The sequence below is a fragment of the Phoenix dactylifera genome, chromosome 7 (genome assembly GCF_009389715.1).
Source record: "Phoenix dactylifera cultivar Barhee BC4 chromosome 7, palm_55x_up_171113_PBpolish2nd_filt_p, whole genome shotgun sequence".
Classification (NCBI taxonomy): Eukaryota; Viridiplantae; Streptophyta; class Magnoliopsida; order Arecales; family Arecaceae; genus Phoenix; species Phoenix dactylifera.
Window position 1 is genome coordinate 14,270,694 of NC_052398.1, and position 19,464 is coordinate 14,290,157.

Here is a 19,464-nt window from a genome sequence, read left to right on the forward strand (position 1 = left end):
ATATATAAGTAAAAAATAATAATAAGCGTCAGTAAAAATTAGTATATTTGATGTATAAGTCATAGCAAAATATGATATTGTACTATTTTAACCATTTAATTCTTACACCCATTTGCTACATAGTTTAGAGAGCCAAATCATGTATTTTTGATTTCTAGACTTTTTAATGATATAGATCAAACTCAATGGGATCCACAATTTGGATGCCCCTTATTAATTTTGTTGTTAATTTTGGAATAGAGAGGAATGGAAACCTCTCCCCTTGAGAGAAGTACAATCAATCCCTATATAGAACAATCAAATAGCACTACTAACAATATAAAGGCTTCATGCAACCATGCAGCCTCTCCCCCGATCCCCCATGAACATATTAATGAAAGCAAATTTTATTCCAATGTTTGCTAACCACCCTTTTCCTCAGATGCTCTTCAAAGATTCTTTCGAAATATCATGGTAACAATAACATGCCCATCAAAGTCAACATAATTGCAACTGTAACAAAATATACTTCATATAGATGTTAAATTTTGGATATTGAGTGATGTCAAGACCCTTCAAATACAATTCCTGCTTTTTAATTCAAATATTAAATTTAGATGTATAGACTGGAATAACGGTAGAGGGTTATCCACCCCTTACCAATACTTCAGATATCTGGTTCTTCAGAAAGGGCAAAACCTAAGACAATCCTTGCTCTCCTTCCACACCACAGATGTGCAAATACATCCCAGTGCATCTTTGGAATATTAACTACAACACTTCTTGTGATATGCTGAACCTCTTTACCTATTCACAAGGCCGCCTCCACAGAATTGTCAGTCATATGGGAACTCGGCATCATTTTCAGTTACTTTGAAAGGCTGTGGATGCCTACCAGAACTGTACAAATTCCACATTTTGAAGTATGCCCTCTCCAGATTGCACACCTGCAGTATTTGAATTCATTCAGTATTTTGTCCTCATATACTGTGGCTGAAGCATATATTTGCATGCATGTTTGGGTGTTCGTGCATACAAACACATGCGTACATAATACTCACTAATCAACGATGTATGCGTAAGACGCTCCTGGCAGGAGGGAAAAGAAACAAATTCGCGACGACTAAATAGCATATTAACTCACCCATCTTGCTGTGTCAAATAAAGGACAGATCATTCGCGCCGCTTTAAGTTTATTGGTAAGAGCTTGGAGCTTTGCAGGATTTTCAGCCAGAGCTACAGCCTTTTCTTCATATTCTTTTAGGCTAGAAGAAATACGAAAAATAGCATGAAGTTCAGTAGTCATTCTACAAACAATAAGAACCAGAATATGCTAAATAAAAGCTACCTGCTAACAATCATGCCCTCCCCAACTCCAGTAGCTAGACACAATGAACCAGCAACCCTGGTAGCCATTTTTTCTAGGGGAAGTGTTATCATGGGCAAACCGGCCCATAATACATCTGTTCCTGTTGTGTGACCATTGCAAAGGGGCCTGTCCATTCAAACCACATATTACCAGTATAAGGGCCAAGTTGATATTCCAAATCAATTGCATACTTGATAAAATTATTCAGAGAAAAATTGCTCACGTGTCAAGAAAAAGATCTGCTAAAGCACTGCGTCTGATATGCTCATTCTTCATAGCAACATCCGTGAATATGATCTGATCAGGTCTCACTCCACGTGCAGCAGCATCTGCATAAGAAAGATTACTTGTGTGAGAGAAAATATTACATGAAACAATTTGTATGGAATTGTACAAGAGTTTGTCATAGGGAGATGGACAACCCTACCTTTTCTACCCTATACCCACCCCACCCTCGAGGGGCTGACTCCAACCGGAATCAAATCCCCGCACCCTTGCCCCAGTAGCAAAAGGTGATACCATCTGAACAAGCACTCAACAGTTCTCTATCAACAATGAAAGACTAATCTACTTACATGCAACAGTTCTCTATCAACAATGAAAGACTAATCTACTTACATGCACGCAGTCTCATTTCACCTGCTGCTGGGAATCTCAGCAGCCACAGTGCACCATTTGGAACACGCTTGAGAATATTGCACCTGCAAAGTGATGGTATGAATCAGCTTCTCAGCAGGTATTGTGAAGACTTGACCGCCAAATAGGTAAATTTATCTTTTGTACAATATCCAGGTACATACCCTCCATCATGCATTACCAACTAAAGTGTAATGTATAATCTCAATTATAATAACAAAAAAGAAGCAAAACGACAACTACAATGACAGATGCAGCTCCTGTGATGGATTAAAAACATTACCAAGTATTGAATATATCGGGGTCCATCTTGTAGAGCTGATTAAAACATGCAAAAATAAATTTATCTCCGGGTAGACCATAATCGGCTCGCTTATGAGGACAGACTGGATCCAAAACATCACGATTTTTCTGTACATTATATTTAAAAAAAGCATTATAATAAGTCCCGCACTCAACAACAGAGCACCAGTTTACACGTGTTACATGTATATTACCTGTTTATAGTCATTCACAAAATAACAATGAGGAAGATGGACAAGCTTCTCCGAGTAAAAATGTGAGAGACATGTGGGAGAAACAAACTGTCATCAAAGAAAAATGAGACCATAAGGAAAACAGCAACTTTTAAGCATGATAAGAAAGTAAGAAGGGCATCTGTTGGACCTCGTCGGTAATCAAGTAGTCAATGTAAGTTGCACCAGTCGTCCCAGGGAAACCCATGTAAGAGACCTGGATAGGCGCTGGTTGCATGGCAAAAATTTCATTCCTTGCACCCTGAACAACAGAATTACAAAAACGACTTGGAACATGAATGAGGGAGAATAATCAACTGTTAACATGAATACAAGAGAAGATTATCTACATGGCAATTGAAACTTCTGAAACTTTCATTTACATCCCCCCCCCCCCCCCCCCCCCCCCCAAACAACACACACACACACAAAAAAACAAAAAAAAAAACTTAAAACTAAGCTTGCACTTAACTTAAACAAGCCACTGTTTTCATTTCGTCACTAAAATTAAAAGGCATCAGATCCCGTAAGCATAATATCACATGCATGCAGTAATTAATATTTTTTTACCAGTCCATTCCTTAACGCAGCACTTTCATGTTAACCATCCACATGGGTTGTTTGACACTCAAATAAATGAAAGTGCCCAAGGTTATCGCAGGCAGCCACATAGGCACCTAGTTGGTCCGACCTAGGAACTTGGGCAGCACCGTGGCCAAGGTGCATAACACTTTGCAAGATACTATGTGAGGTGCACCTGGCACCAATCAGACACCTTTTTACCTGGTAGGCACTCCATTCCAATTCTATTGAACACTTTAAAATTCAGTCATCTTTCAACATATATTCTATAAAGTGCATTTATTATACATTGAGCTTGAAAATTTACAAGGATTTAGTATTATTGTCCTTACTTCGCTACTGATTCGTACCCAAAGTCAAGACATCGATATGTACAGTACTTTCAGATTGACAATTTTTTTAAATTTTCATCAAACCAAACCATAACCTACAAGCTTCACATGTACAAACCTATTCAATTTCTCAGGCTTTTACTTTCATGATAAACCAACCATCATGCACCACCTAAAAAAAAAAGAAAAAAACCAACTTCCTTCCCGTCCCCATATAACTTCATCGCATGCATTCACAAATAATCAACACATATAAGGACATTTACATATATAGAAACATATACCCAAATGTATATGTATATGTATACCTGCAAGTACATAAGTATGGATGGATAGATGGATAAATAGATACATGCATTAATGGATGGATGAGAAAACATATATCTATGTATATCTCCTAGAATAATAGTGGACGCAGTCGATCTTGCAATAATTTCAAAGGCCAACAACTTTACCTTGTCCAGTCGTATGGTTTGCAGGTTAACATCAGAATATGGAATGAGCTATCAATATTTTAAAAAGTTTCCACGTTCATAATTTGTTGAATACAAAAAGTTCATTTTTTTTCTAGATTGAAGGGGTAATTTCTCCATATCCTCGAAAAACAAAAAAATTACCGAATATTTCAGTGAATCAAAGAACAAGAAATATAAGCTATTCCTTCTACAATTTTAAATTACCATTTTCTCCCTTCTCCCTCTTCATAAATAAGTTGCCGACCCATCTAACGTATGAAGTGGGAAGCCCAATGATATTTCGTGTAGATTTTCTCTTCAGTGATAATTATGCACAATAGCCTCTCTTTGACTTGACTTCATTTCATAATCTATCAATTTCTGCTTTTTCCATTTCTATTCCTTTTTACCAAGGTCTGCCGTACCGGCCCGTACCACCCTAAATCGGTACCAAATCAGCGTAAAATCCGATACCGAAAGCTTATCGTTGGAGAACCAGTACGGAACCAGTATGAGACCGGTATGTGGAACCCCAAAATTCGGCCATTCAATGGAACCGGTACAGGCCGGTATGGAACTGGTACGGACCAATACCATACCGGTACCGCCCGCCACCGGTACGCCGACCGGTACCGGTACAGTGGAACTTGCTTCTTACTTTGTTCCAATGTGTTGGGTAAACCAAATTCCTATGCATAAGTATACAAGGCACATATATTTATCCAAGCTTAAGGAATATAAACTTTTGACACTCAAATATATGAAAATTAAAGGTTTTATATGTTCTCCATTTTTTGGAGATCCTTTAGAGCCCATTATAGAATTTTAAGCCATGGTCATGCTGTTTTTTTTTTTGCATTATTATCATATGAATATATATTTTCTTCTTCAAACATCATAAAAAATTATAGGGAGAAAATATAAATTACTAATTTTATGTACAAAAATTACAAACAATAGGAAATTCGAACTTCAGACAACTACTTAACAAAATGTTTAGTTAGATCAATCATCACAATTGCATCTTGGCTAACTAGTTTGGGAAGTCATACTTGGCAAATAACTTAGCATGACAGTATATGGAAATCTGGAAGAATGATAAACTGAATCCAAGTCTTAAGGTTTGTGGCAAATCATGTTATATTTCCAAAACAAATAAAGATTAGATTTCCACTCCTGAGATTGCTCGATGGTGATGGACCAAACTGCCATTGGGCATGGTTCCATTGACTACATTCAGATCTATAAACAAGAAAATTATCACATTGAAAGATTTTTTTATATATTTTTTAATGGCTAACCATGTGTTGAGATTTTTCAACCCCTACATGTAACTTTTTGGGCGGTGAAGACCAAATAGTTACACGTATAACATCAAAGAGAAATGATACAAAAAGAATAAATAGGGGATTACAAATTTGTTGCACCAAAATCAAGCAAAAGAGCACTAATTAAAGATTGTTGCTTAAAGACTCTGAACTTTGAATGTTGCTTAAGGAATGAATATAATGAACAGTCACAGATATATCAAGATATTTTAAAGGTATCTGTGAATTGCCAACACTATATGTTGCAACAAATGAAGAGTAGCATTACAAGATCCGTCTGAAAATAAATTCAGGGAATACCTTGGTATAGCCATTAAGGTTGATTAGGATCTGTATTTTATCTTCATTGATCATTCTAGCAATCATGTCAGATGACATGGAAGAAACATCGACAAAATGTTCTGCTTCAGATTGGATACGTTGCCTCCATTCACTACCATCATTTTGACTCAAGGCATAACAGAATACCTGCAAAATAAGCTTGTCGATAAGAGATGAACAGAGAGACAAAAGTAAAGTGGTCATTGAAAGGAGAGTGAATGAAAATCCAGTGAACCTCAAAATTCTCTCCGTTGTGCATTCCAAATACAGATCCCATAAGATGCGAAAGAGGGTGGTTACCAAAGTCACTGCTCACATATCTGCAACCATGGACAGTTAAATAAGAAACACAGATACCGGGTGGGGGCAATAAGCAGAACATGTAATATACCTACCCCACTCTGAGTCGCCCACTTCCACCTTCAGCCTTCACAGGAATAGGAAGGGGATGTCTGAAGGCAGGAAGTCCATAACGAGAAGCAATTAAAGAGCAATGCATTGCATACTTCCGGCTAGAAATGAAAACAAGATGACACAGCTTCAGATATATATTTTACATAGTTGAACGGTGAATTTAGGTTAAAGTAAAAAGGAGAAGTATAGTACATCAATGAAGGTTTTCAAGGATATATCTTACCAGAAAAGAACACAAAAAATAATAAACTCAGAGAAAAAAAAAGGTCACCTAATTTCCAATGCAAGGATCGGATCAATTGGGTAGCCTATAGCATGAAATGGTTGCACGCTAGGAAGAACTGACATCTGAAGGTATAGCTAGCGTTAGTAAAAATCGTTATAAAACAATTCCAACACACAGAGGAGAAAAACAAAAAACATCAAGATTACAAACCTTTATCTGCCTTCTAATGATTCCCTCAACTTCTGCAAACCTGTTGTCCCTATCATCCCAGTCACACACAAACTGAACAATGATATTTAAAACAGGAGTCAGATAAGGAAAGCAAATGGGTGACTCACTATTGAATCCATAAGTGATCATAATTTCACCTACTGTAGCTTAGACCCTAATGTCTAACTCCAAAGCATGGTAAAAATGGGTTGGTAGCACAAAATGGACCAGGACTTCTTAGAAAGATTCTTGGCCTGCGGATAGTTTCTAGCATGCTAAAATGTTCAGAAACTTGTTTGAACTAATATACCCCAAACACCTGCTAAACTGCATAGGTGTCGATCATATTATTTCAAATACCAATCTGTCTATGATGTCTTCCACAACCAAATTTCAAAATAAAGCTCCCCTAGGACTACCAGGGGAAGCAAAGGGAGAAAAACACTACAAAGAGTTTTTAACAGTTTATTGATTACAAAATGCCATTGTTTTAAAATTCAGCTGCTGCAGTCACTATAGTGGTTTCGACCCAAAACTGCTACACTGAGCATCATAGTGGTGCTCTATGACACTTGGGTACGAAGCACCTAATATATTGGGGGAAGACCCGCTATACTGGCTGCTACTCTGTGGGTTGAAAACAGTTGATTTATTCCATAGCAAGCTGAATTGATTTCCAGTCAGGTGAGTCAGATACCTCTAGTTCTGATGCTCAAGGAGCATACCACCCAGAAGTGGCAGATGACGACCGACCAATGAGATGATCAAGCATCAATCTGTTATTTGACTTTTTTGCCGAAAGTTTAGTGGAGTATTACCTATGATGATGTTTTGTTTGGTGAATTATGTTATATGATTGTGGCATGTTTCTTCTATGGCTGATATCAAATGATTATGGACATTTACTCTATCGTTGATGTTATATGACTGGGGACGTTTTAGCTTAATAGTGATATTATGTTTGGTGGATGATGTTATTTGTCATTAGATGGTAGACCTTTACTTGACATGATATTATAATGTTTGGAAGATGATGTTTTATCGCGTTGACCTTGAAATTTTTTCATTAATTTTTGCATGAAGATATAAATATAAATTTTTGATACCTACTAAGAAAAAATATTGTTAAGTTTTAGCAAACCATTTTGAGATAATAGCACCCGCTATGTACTATCCCCTATGAAACCCTAGCCGCCCTTTTAATGCATTGTGACATGCACATTGAGACCCGGATATGCTCACCTGTAAGGTGTGCAGAAGATTACATATAGCTTCAGGAAAATCTGGACGTAGCAGCAATGCTTGTTTATAACTCTTAATAGCAGCTTCCACATGTCCACTGCAAATGATCCCACAAGTGACAATGTATCAAAATATTCTTTTTAAAAAATAAATATTAACAGTCTATAAAACCAGTTTTGATAAATAAATAAATTTCTAAAAAAATATTACGTGTCCTTGTATGCAGAAGCTAAATTTGCATGAGCTTCAGCCATAGTTGGCCTGATAGTCACTGCCCGAATATAATCCTGAATTGCGTCACTAACTCTACCCATTTCCTTGAATGTGTTTCCCCTATTGACGAGTCCATCAGCTGCCAAAGCATCTATACGAAGGACTTCATTGTAGCATGCTATAGCTTCAGCATAATTGCCCTGTTATTAACAAAAGAGGGATCCAGGAACTCAGTTAATTTCATATGGCAACAAAGATAGTTATAAAGTGAAAAAGAATGGATAGCAATATCAATGGCCTCATCTGTTAAAAAGTAAATATAACATGATATACTCATAACTATAGCAAAAAAAAAAATCAACGCATGTGGAAACCTGTTGTTTGTAAATCACGGCTAAATTGTTGAAAGGAGCAGATAATCCAGTAGTAACAGATATAGTTGCCTTGTAATATGAAGCAGCTACACTCATCATGTTCCTGCATGCTCAGAATATTTATTCTAAGTTAACCACAATAAATTTTATCCATGTAACAACAACATCAAACTTTTCTGAAAGCTCACCATTCCATGTGTATGTTCCCAAGGTTAGTAAGAGCTTGTGGGTGGTTAGGTTGCAATGCAAGGCATGACTTCATAAAATTCATACAAAAATACTTCAGAAGATAAGGGATAGAAATTATATAAAAAGAAAAAAGTAATCATAAGTTATGGAAAAGAAAAACCAAAGTGAGAGTAGAGTTACCTGATAGCAGCTAATAGCCTCGTCCACTCTGCCAGCATTTTTCAGAGCATTCCCCTTTTAGTAAGACAACGGAAGTCAAAAAATATTTTTGTTCGCAAAGAATTCTATGCTCAAAAGATTGTATTATAAATTACTATTCAGGAAGCCGAAACTAACCAGATTATTGTATGCCTCCACATAAGCTGAATCACAATTGATGGCTTGCTTGTAATGCAGAATTGCTAAATCCAGCTGACTTTGTTCATAGTACGTACTAGCAAGGTTTCCTGCAGCAAATATGTCCATTCTACTATATTGTTGATGATATACACAATTGGCATCCACTTCAGCATATTTTCCACACATTTGTTTTCCCCTCTAATTTAAAAAGAAGACAACTGATATGCATATCAAGGAGAAGATTCTGATAGATACGATATGTAATGCAATTCCACTGTTTTATTTCATATGCTAGGGACTACTAGCTGTCTCTCCTCCTTGGTATGTCTACCCCAACTGAACTTATTGCACCCCCAATCACTACCATCTGTGAAAAGATCACTAAAGTAGCACCCTCAGCTTTAAATTTTCATCAACTTTAATAACATGAATTGGAGACCATAAAGCTCAAGACCAATTTATGCAATTAACAAATGAATTTACTACCACATTAAAAGTTTTGTATAGGGAACTTTTTAATAAAAAACAAAGACAATTTCTGAAGATTAATTTTTACTGAATAATGTGTCTCTAATAGTGACCCACACAGAAAACTGTGTGCCAATTACAAATGCCTTTGTGGAGCTAGATGCAAGTACTCACCGTAAGCCATTGCATAGTCTGGGCGTGCTTTCAGAGCATGCTGATAGCATATGATAGCCTCTTGACACATACCTAAAGCCTGAAAAAACCAAACAAAAAAAAGACTTATTCTTCTCCAGATACTGTCTCTAGCAGTTGTTCCAACCTGACATTATTGTTACCATAAATGAAGGCTTACCTTGTAAACATTCCCTAGGTTCAGGTAGGCATCAGCAAATGTTGGCTTCAGCTTAACTGCTTCCTGAATATATATAGAGAATAGTCAGAATCATTGAATATATTGCATGAAGCAGTTTTTAGTGGAGTATATGAAATCTAAAAAGACATTTTATTAGTGGCCTCTGCTATGCCAACAGAAATGAAATCCAAAAGCTCTAGTACAACAGTTTTAGGAACACTAGACTCATCAAACATGTTCAAGGGAACTCCAAGGGTTGTAAGTAAAGTACGAATATCAGATGCTAAAAATCAGCAATTGAAGATTTGAATGTACTCATGGAATGAGCAATGTTGTGCAACAGCACTCACAAAAGAGAAGGATTAACAAAAGGAGCCCAGCACCATAGTGAACTTGACAATATAAAAGGATGGTTTTTTTAATTTTCTCAAAGGTTCTGAAATTTTCTACAGTCAGTAAGTAAGAAATTCCATTTCTTTAATTTCTCAAAGGTTTCTTTGCAATTTTATATTCCACATGATCTTGCTGAAAACTTTATTAGAGAATTCCACTAAAATAGACTTCAACATAGGCAACTGTTCTTAAGCGAGCAGAGGCCCTCAAGTTCACCAGGTAAGTCACGCAACCAAAGATTGAGGCAGCAAGGGAGGAGGCATAATATAAATACTTAGCAAGGCCCTCCAACAGTTTCACCTTTTCTAGATTGTCTTACTATCTGTTGTGATCATGTTTCCATGCGTTCAACTAGTCAAATCTGTAAATTCATTTCTCAACAAAAGCTAAGAAACACAGGAACCATGTTCCTGTTATTTGTTCAATATATTTCCAATGGACTCAATACCTACGATCTTCATTAGGAAAAAAAAAATCAAAATAAGTCAACTCACGAGATCGATATTTTTCTATTATAATCTTGATAAATAACAGAAAAGCAAGCTTTAGAGGCAAGATGATGACTTTCTGTTTTTAATGGTGTTATCAATTCGTATGTTTCACGTCTTTGTATAAATTTTACACAATCGCTATTGATAAGCACCTTGTCAGCATGGGAGCTTTGTCATTTCTATTCACATAAAATGATCGACTTCCAGAGCATATCCAAATGCCTGAAAGAAACTATAACATAATGATGGATCAAGGTAGACAAGGGAAAGGGATTAGCCTTCAGAATTCTTCTTTGCAACACTATAAAAATGACAATTATACACTCCCAGAACTACCGATAGCAGCTTCTTTGAACCGAGAGGAGGTAAAAAAAAGTGCAGCCCAATGCACGAGGCTCCTATCATTGCAGGGTATGTAGAGGGTCAGATGTACTACAATATTATCAAAGAACTAGGAGGAAGTAGAGAGGAAAAATCCACATCGGACTAAATGCTTAAATAATAATAATATCAAAGGAGGAGAAAAGGTCTTCTTACCTTATAGTACATAAGAGCTCTATTGAGATCTCCTGCCTCCATAAAGAGACCAGCTAGATTAGACCAAGCAATTGCAAAAGTAGGTTGTATGCGCAGAGCTTCCACATAGCACTTGTAGGCCTGCAAAAAAAAATTAACAGAACACAAGCGTGAAGCATAAATTTTGGCACCTACCGGTGAATCGCCATGATATAATAATAATTATATACAAAGACCACAAAAATTAAAGTTTTTATCTTGGAAAATCACGGGAGAAAAAACCTTTTGCAGTCACTTAGTCTCAATAACTAGGACGTATGTGGCCATAACTTCAAGCTGGTTCTTGTCAGATATCAATGTCAAGAATTCAGCTATAAGCTATAAGATACCCACTTATCATCTCAATTTTGACAACAGATCACTAGAATAAAATTAATTTAAATAAGCAGCAAATATAAAGAGTCATAACTCATAGGTAAAAATGCCAACAAAGTTATACCAAAAACCTGGGCAGCCAGCAAAGCGGTAATGCATGGAAGGTTAAAAGTGTGTAATGATTGTTAATATTAATTCAATGTTCTCTTTTTCTATCCACAATAAATAATTGATAAACAATAGGGCATACAAACCAAATTCAAAAAACACTAACGAACAATAAGTCAAGCATTATGAAAAGATATTATTATCTATGATATCTTACTTCTTGAATTAATCCTTGCACTTTCATCAGATTTCCAAGGTTGCTATGAGCATCAACCTACATTTTTGAAAGGGGTCAATTGTAGTTTCATGAAATCAGAAGTGTATCAAATAAAAAGAAGAAGAAACAAAGAAGCAGACAAGTAGAAAAAATTAGTTACCAAACGAGGATTAAGTGCAAGAGCCTGGCGACAACACTGTGCTGCCTCATTAAGTCTTCCATTTCGCGTGTATGCACTAGCTAAATTTGACCATGCATCAGCAAAGTTGGGCCGCAGCTATAAAAGCATAATACCAGCACAACAAGGTTAGGAGATAATCCAATTTAAACAACAAATTTATAATATTAGAAGAAAGAAAATATGTATTCTTTGCAATAATAATATGTAACAAATGACTTTCTGACAATAAATAATGCTCCCAGCAGATATAAAACAATAAAACATAAAAGGCGTGCATATGCATAATAACACGGGAATAATTTGCAGGAATAGCTCCACTCAAACTTGTTCACACATAGTTCCCCTTTTTGGAATACCAATGTGCACAACCTTCCACAAATATTTGGGAAAAAACGATCAAGAAAACAGTCAATTTCTAGGACCAAAATACATTTAAAAAGTTTTACAAGAAATTAGTGCATAAAAATAATACAATTTGATAATCGTTAAGCTCATGTACACTGCAAAATGATAAGACACCTAGAAAACCCATTTTCTTTAGACGACAGCAATACCATGCTTCCACAAAATGATATCATTTTAATCCTATATCAAGAGAAAACTCTCAATTGACAGCAATACCATGCTTCCACAAATTTGTATTTTGTAGAACAAACATTTCTACAGACATCTCCTGGATAAAACAGTCCATATGGACTGGAGGGACGGTGTTCAAGACATCCTCAGCATAGTGTTAACAGGAAGAAGCCATACCTTCCTATCCTTTTTAGCTACTGCAGATAACTAAGTATTTGTAAATTGAAAATAATTACATATTGGTACAGTTTATGAAAAACATACTGTCCTCCACCAGCTTTGCAAATTCAGGTACCTTATGATACATACATGCACCGTGTCAAACAGGAGGAGATAAATAATTGTTCCATTCCCCAGAATGCAAGTGGGACAACAAAGATACTCTCTAGAAGAAGAGATGAAAAAAACAGAAAAACAACTAAATGGTTGTTTCTTGTGAACAAAAATGACTTAGGACATATTGTAAATGCATACTATGGGTAGTACTCTAATTGGCAAGAAGCCGCATTCTCAAACAACCAATTCAAACAAAGCAAATCCCATGGATAATTTCTCACTTCATTATGACCAAGTTTAAATCCCAATACTTGGCTGCCATATCAATCTGAACCCAGGTCAGCACGATGCAAAGATGCTACCATCCTGACTACTTGGATTGTTTGGCATCCCCATACCGCATTAAGATGCTTTCTTTTGTTTTCTCATCATTTTTGTTTAACATTTGTTGTTTTAAATGAATTTGTAACGAATATTTAAATGTTTTAGGCTGCATTTGGCTTAAAAATAAGAAGGAATAAAGTCATTGAACCTAATTATCCTATCCCTAAGCCAAAGACTCATCTGATTTTTGGTCAAATCACTTTTACAAAAAGCCAAAACAGATATTTTTGAAAAGTCGGTAACCAGGATTGGCGAAACCATCCTGAACCGAGTGGTTCAGGCCGTTTCAAGCCGTACTGGTGGCTCACCATTACGGTTCCAGCAATGAAAAAAACCACTGCCGGAGTTGGAGAAGGAGAAGGAAAGAGAAACGAGCGGAGGAGGGAGGGAGAGGAAGAGGAAGGCTGGCAGAGAGTGGCGAACGCCGACAAACGCCGCGGCCTCTGCCAACCTCCGCCTCCTGCGGCCTCTGTCGGCCTCCACCTCACACGGCCTCTACTGGCCTCCGCCTCCCGCGGCCTCTGCCTCCATCTGTCGACCTCCTTCTCCCTCCTTTCTCTCTCTCTCTCTTTTTCTCTCACGATCTGTGTGTCCTCTTCTTTGTTAGTACAGGCCCGGCACAGCACGGCGCAACTCCGTACCAACTCGTACCGCCAAAAAATGATACGGTCCCCGGTACCGATTCCACCAACCTTGTCGGTAACCAATAAATACTTTGTTTTGCCTTCGTAACCTATTTACCCCAGCTGACCAAGAATAAGTTATTCCTATAAAAAGGAAGAATAGTTTAATCCTCCATTTTCCCGTTCAACTTGCTCAAATTAACCCTGTTATCCTGAATTGTTTACTCGCAAATCAAACAAAGCCTTAAGGTCCTTAACCATATTTGAGTTGATAGTGAGGTGAATGGTGCAAATAATACTTGTGCCTTGAACAAAATGTAATGACGCTCTCTCTGTATATAATATATATATATAAGAGTCTTAGCCCCTAATTGTCCCATGATTGAAGCAAGGAGAAAAGAGAGAAACAAGGGTCAAAGGCTCTCTTTCTTTCAAAACAACGAGACTCGACCAGTACCAACCAAACTTGCCAGCAAAACATCCTCTCCTGACCGCTACCGACCTGGAGGCTAGGGCACCTTGATCCATACTTAACAAGCCCTATCAATATAATAATGTTCCTTTTTCCCTTCTATTAGAAGGCAAACATTATATGCAGGAAAAGTAGTCAAGAATTAAACTCGAACAAAAAGAGGATTTTGGTACAGAATAAATTAATTATTCAGCAAAAAGAATACCATCTAACTAATTTTTGAATAATCCAATTATGCAAACAAAATGAAAACATTTGCACTTGCATTGTTATTGATTCAAGAAACCTCAAACAATTGTTTCAGAAAAGCTGGCATTACTTGGACAGGAACTATCCCATGAACCTCTCGAACTGCCCTCAATATCATTATGGTGAACTTGGAATATACCCAAATATCGCACTGAACTTCAACTGCACCAACCTCAATTGTATCACAATAATCAACCATACCATGCTGAATGGAGGAGCCATAATGCTTGTTAGACCCTTAACTAATGCTCTCATAACTAAAAAAACCATATCTTCTCTTCCATTTCCATTTCCTGTGAATGATAATGAAAAGCAAGTAAATGTCTTCTGTTAGAAGCAGAAAAAAAGCATGGCTAGTTGGCAGTTTCTGTCCTCAAGCCCCAACTCTAAACAGTGGACTCAATTCATCTATGGAAACCCGCCACTGTGCTTTGCTCCCTCCCTTCAAACTATATGATTTATCACCAGTTATTTAAATTGCTTTGACTGAACTCTTCTAGTGCACCCTTCTATTTTTGCTCATTTGAATCTAAACTACAAGGAAGAAAATAATTTGCAACATCATATAAGATAGTAGTTTTACTTAATATTTCACCAGTTCACCACTTTGTTGGAATTTTGTAGGACCCTAATTCACTCCTTAAACACCCAAGCCCCACAATTATTGTGGATCAACCGACTATAATATCACAAAAGTAAATTATTAGTTCAGCCCATGTTTTGACTAATTTCATTCAAAGAACATGCTTGAAATGTTTTATATGTCAACTTTATGGTGCAGATTATAACTTGACAGTTTCTAGTTACCTTTCACAATCTATATCTTTACAAGTTAGGCGCTTTCCTATTTTATTTTGTTTTACTAGCGTAAGTATTGCAACATATCTTGCTCTACAGCTTCATAAAAAATGGCTTGCTAATTTGCAGCATGCTTTGGAGGCAAAATATATGCATTTAACATAAAAATTGTTAGATAGTATCTCTGGTTTGTTGACTCCAAGATTTTTGGTAGAATCCTCCAGCTCCTGGCTTCCTTAACCACATATTTGGCATCATATTACATATGTTTGACATCATGCGGCAGTATGTTACAAAAAAATTATTTAAATTTTCTTCTATAATACTTGACCCATAGACAATGTCAAACCTTGTAGCCTTAAATTCTTATATGTGAGTCAATTCATGTGCATGAATCTTGGTACAGCAACAAGAAGAAATCATATAAAATAACCATGAGTGGATTAAAGAGTTGTAATTTGAGAATGCATACCTCAATGGCAATCAGATAATAATGGATGGCACGATCAATGTTGCCTTTCTCCTGCACCAAGAGATATGCATATAATTTTTCCATGAGAAATCGTTATGAATAAACATACTGCTAACAAAAGTAGCTAAATCTTTTCCATCACAGGAAGCACCCAGTTTGGGACTGCCCCTTTACCTTCCAAGCATTTGCCATGTTTCCATAGCACTCCGCAAAATTTGCATCAATAGCAAGAGCTTCATCATTCTTTGCAATGCACATGTCAAAATCATGCAGCTGAAATGAAAGAACAGAATTGAACTCCCCTAAGCTTAAGAAACAAAATCAATAAGAAAGAAACACAATCAATAAGAAAGAAAGCATACTAAAACAACCCAAGATGCTGTTAAGAATCTAACAGAAAAAGATAATGTAAACATAAATCAACAGATAAACAGCAACATCAATAACTGAAAGAGTTAAAAAACCTCGATAACATGAAAAAACAAACCTGATAATAGATTGCACCAAGGAGAAGAAGATTGTCAGTGCGCTTCGGATTGTTCCTATAAATAGCATTGCAGTGTTCCAATGCTTGATTATAGTTCCCCGCTTTATAATTCTGATGAGCAAGCGCCAGATGCATGTCCTCATTGCCTAAATCATTTAGATGTTAAAGTTTCATCACCCATCAAGCAATCAATTTTAAGAAAAATATCATCACTACTCCACAAAAAAGCATCTTTTCAGAAGGAAAGGATAACATTCTACCTCAGCATCCACAAGCAAAACGGATATAGATGTTCCAAACTTATATCCCCATAACAACAAAAAAAAAATCCTTTTCCCCGTAATGTAGATTCGTAAAATGATCAAAAGAAATCAGCGATCAGAGAGCGCCCAAAAAAGAATTTTTCCTTCAAGGTATCAAAAATTCCAAAAAACGATAAATACAGAAAGAAATGGAAGAAAAACAAAGATTTGAAAGAACAAATGGAAAGAGGAGCAGAAAGAATTGGGGAAGAAGAAGCAAAGATTTGAAAAAACAAACGGAAAGAAGAGGAGAAAACCTTCGATCGGTTTTGCGATCAAGGGCTTGATATCAGCGGAGACATCGAGCAGTTGCAGAGAGAACGACGTCTCGTCGAGATCGGCGCTCCCGAGGGGGACCCTGTGGAACCCCAGGACGCCGGCCGCATTCGCCCCAAAGAGCTGCTGCAGCTGCGGCGGCGCCACCGGCGGAGGCGGCGGCAGTTGCTGCTGCAGCTGCGCCGCAGGTTGGTGCTGCCGAGCGTCGCTCTGCAGCGAGAGCATCGTTTCCGCCGGCCAGAGCCTAGAATCGACGGCCAAGATCGATGGTGGACGCCGGCGAGAGACCGGACAGAAGTGCGACCCTCAAAACCCTAAAAGGATCGGATCGGAGGAAGGGGAGCGATCGGGAGATTCGGACGGATTCCAGAAGAAACCCACAACCTAGATTCCCTGATGCGTCGATGGTATCTAAAGTCCTCGTCCATCACGACTCTACTTTCTCCGCGTCGCCTCCACGCAATAGACGGGGATGGTAAAAGTTACGGATACTACGCATAGAATTTTGTGTATGAGGATAAAGGATCAGCCGTTCAATCGGCTCTATCGGCTCACTGGATGCTAGGGTTTGGGGGCGCGGGATTGGGCCGGGCCGGCGCGGGGATTGGTTTAAAAGTGGGGCCCCATGGCAGGCCCTCTTGTTAGCTTCACATGAGTTAATAGCGATCTTGAATAAAAATTTTTGAAGAAGATGCTGGAGGGCTCTACATATATATGCTACTAAATTTTTGAATAAAAATTTTGGAATTTTATTGTTGCGCTGGGGATCGGCTTGATCCAGATGTTGAGCATGAGGAGATGCTGGAGGGCTCGGCAATAAGCTGCTGGGATCGTACGAAGCCGTGATTTAGAATGGATGGTTATATCTAGAGTTCTGATCCACAACTAAGCTCCAACTTAAAACAACAAAGACGAAGAAACCTTCTTGTTGGAGTAGGTTCGGCGGAGGACCCTGTGATGCTTAAGTCAGAACAATATTCAGAAAACAGATGAGGTTCTTAGTAGATGATAGCTGTCAAGACACCATGGCACTTATCTGAAAGATCTCCTGAAGAGTAGGTTGTATAGGCAAAGGCAAATCCATATCACCCAAAAAATTGGGCATGTAGATCGATTGTGATTGGCAGACCTTGGCATGTTTCGAGAATCATGTATAGACATATCACACGCGTATCATACCCCGCTCGTCTCACTAGTGTGATTTTGAAAACCGAGATCATAGTCAAGATGTCATCAGCAGCAAGGTGTTTTGAAATTTGAAAAGTCAGGCTTGCAATGTGGCGGACTCTGGTTGCACTTATATATATATATATATATATATATATATATATATATATATATATATATATATAAGTTCTACTAAATTTTTGAATAAAAATCTATCCTTCTAATCCCACCGGCCACTGAAATTTTAACCCATTTATTTTATCTTTTTGTACATGGATTTTATCTCTGCGTTATTATCACTCTCCAACTCCCATGGTTCCATACCCCAATTTGTTACTTATCCTAACCTCCTCCTATCATGCTATCTTATTGTTCCTTCTCACCCTGACGGGCCAATCGCGACACTTCACTATTCATCTAGTGAGAGTCATTTCAACAGTGTGGAGAGTTTCGGGTTTGTCTTTGGATTTTAGATCTATTCATTAATAGAGGATCCTATTGGAGGTTGCTGGATCAACTCTCGATTCCATCATTCAATCATTCATCCATCTATTCATTGGTTCATTTTATCATTCATTGAATATATGACTTATGAGACATTACAAATTTTGCGATCCACCACCAAACACCAACTAATAGTCTAGTATAGATGGATAAACTATGACAGTGGTACAAAGTCCCTTCCTTTCACCTGCAACTTTCTGTTTTGTTTTATAGAGTTGGAACCACACTGTTTTTATACAAAGAGATTTCAGTCGCAAACTTTGAGATTTCAGAGCTTCTTCCATAGAATATGAATAGGTTGGGGATCTGTATGATATATAGTTCTCCATGACTTGTGCACAGTAGCTTATCCATCAACCATGGACTTCTCTCCGAGAGGAAGTTCACAGAGGAGCTTGAGGAGGCATTGCAGACAGCAATGCAGGGGCATGCCTGAATTCTAGAGCAGCATGTACGTGGCCCTGCTTGGAAGGCACTGCAAGATCGGTGATGGGATCGCACTATCGCAGATGTAAGGAGAGCAGCAGCAAAAAGAGGGGTGAAAGGTGCTGAATCTAAGTTTATCAACTTCTTGTGTTTATGTTGCCTGCATGCACACATATTCATGTATGCCTGCCTGCTTGCATACAATACAATGTATGATGTTATCAGTGTGCATGTGTATTGTATTTATCTTGAGCATTTGTGCAAATACCCCCTGCTATGGTATTTCTTTTTAATGCTTTATAATTCCAAACACCACATTTACTTGTTAAACTTTATTGGAATTCCCCTGACTACCCTCTCTAATAGTGTTTAAAGCTGTCTATTATTCATCTCAAAATATAATGTCAATGTGGTAAATGGTCTTATAAGCCACTTTCAAATGGAAGTGTAATCCTGAAAACTTTCCATCTGGAATCCTTGATGTATACTGACTGTTCTGTTGACATTTCTGTATTTTCTCATCGAAAAATACATTTTTTTGTTTTTGGAGCATTCCATGTTTATGCTACAAAAGCTTTACATCACACTGCAGAAAATTCACAGTAAAGTCCATAACAGTTTAAAACC

At 37.5% G+C, this 19,464-nt stretch overlaps 1 protein-coding gene across 3 annotated transcripts; it reads right to left on the reverse strand.

The window, feature by feature from the left end:
* Positions 1-483: 483 nt before the first annotated feature.
* LOC103714177 (probable UDP-N-acetylglucosamine--peptide N-acetylglucosaminyltransferase SEC) lies at positions 484-17,213 on the reverse strand. Of its 3 annotated transcripts, none has more exons than XM_039128366.1 (28): positions 16,722-17,213; positions 16,163-16,308; positions 15,850-15,948; positions 15,676-15,726; positions 11,805-11,921; positions 11,645-11,701; positions 10,966-11,085; positions 9,545-9,607; positions 9,367-9,445; positions 8,722-8,831; positions 8,566-8,619; positions 8,385-8,452; positions 8,197-8,299; positions 7,820-8,022; positions 7,610-7,706; positions 6,368-6,439; positions 6,203-6,279; positions 5,913-6,029; positions 5,753-5,837; positions 5,497-5,664; positions 2,651-2,761; positions 2,482-2,568; positions 2,268-2,395; positions 1,967-2,049; positions 1,572-1,677; positions 1,328-1,474; positions 1,124-1,244; positions 484-926 (listed from the first exon to the last, which is right to left on the reverse strand). In XM_039128366.1, the coding sequence occupies exons 1-28, from the start codon at positions 16,963-16,965 to the stop codon at positions 816-818; spliced, it is 3,024 nt and encodes a 1,007-aa protein (XP_038984294.1). In that variant the 5' UTR covers positions 16,966-17,213; the 3' UTR covers positions 484-815. The 3 variants fall into 3 exon arrangements, with proteins under 3 accessions (XP_038984294.1, XP_038984295.1, XP_038984296.1); XM_039128367.1 differs by having other exon boundaries at positions 15,850-15,982; positions 16,722-17,212; XM_039128368.1 differs by lacking the exons at positions 484-926; positions 1,124-1,244; positions 1,328-1,474; positions 1,572-1,677 and adding an exon at positions 1,788-1,870.
* Between the last annotated feature and the right edge of the window lie 2,251 nt (positions 17,214-19,464).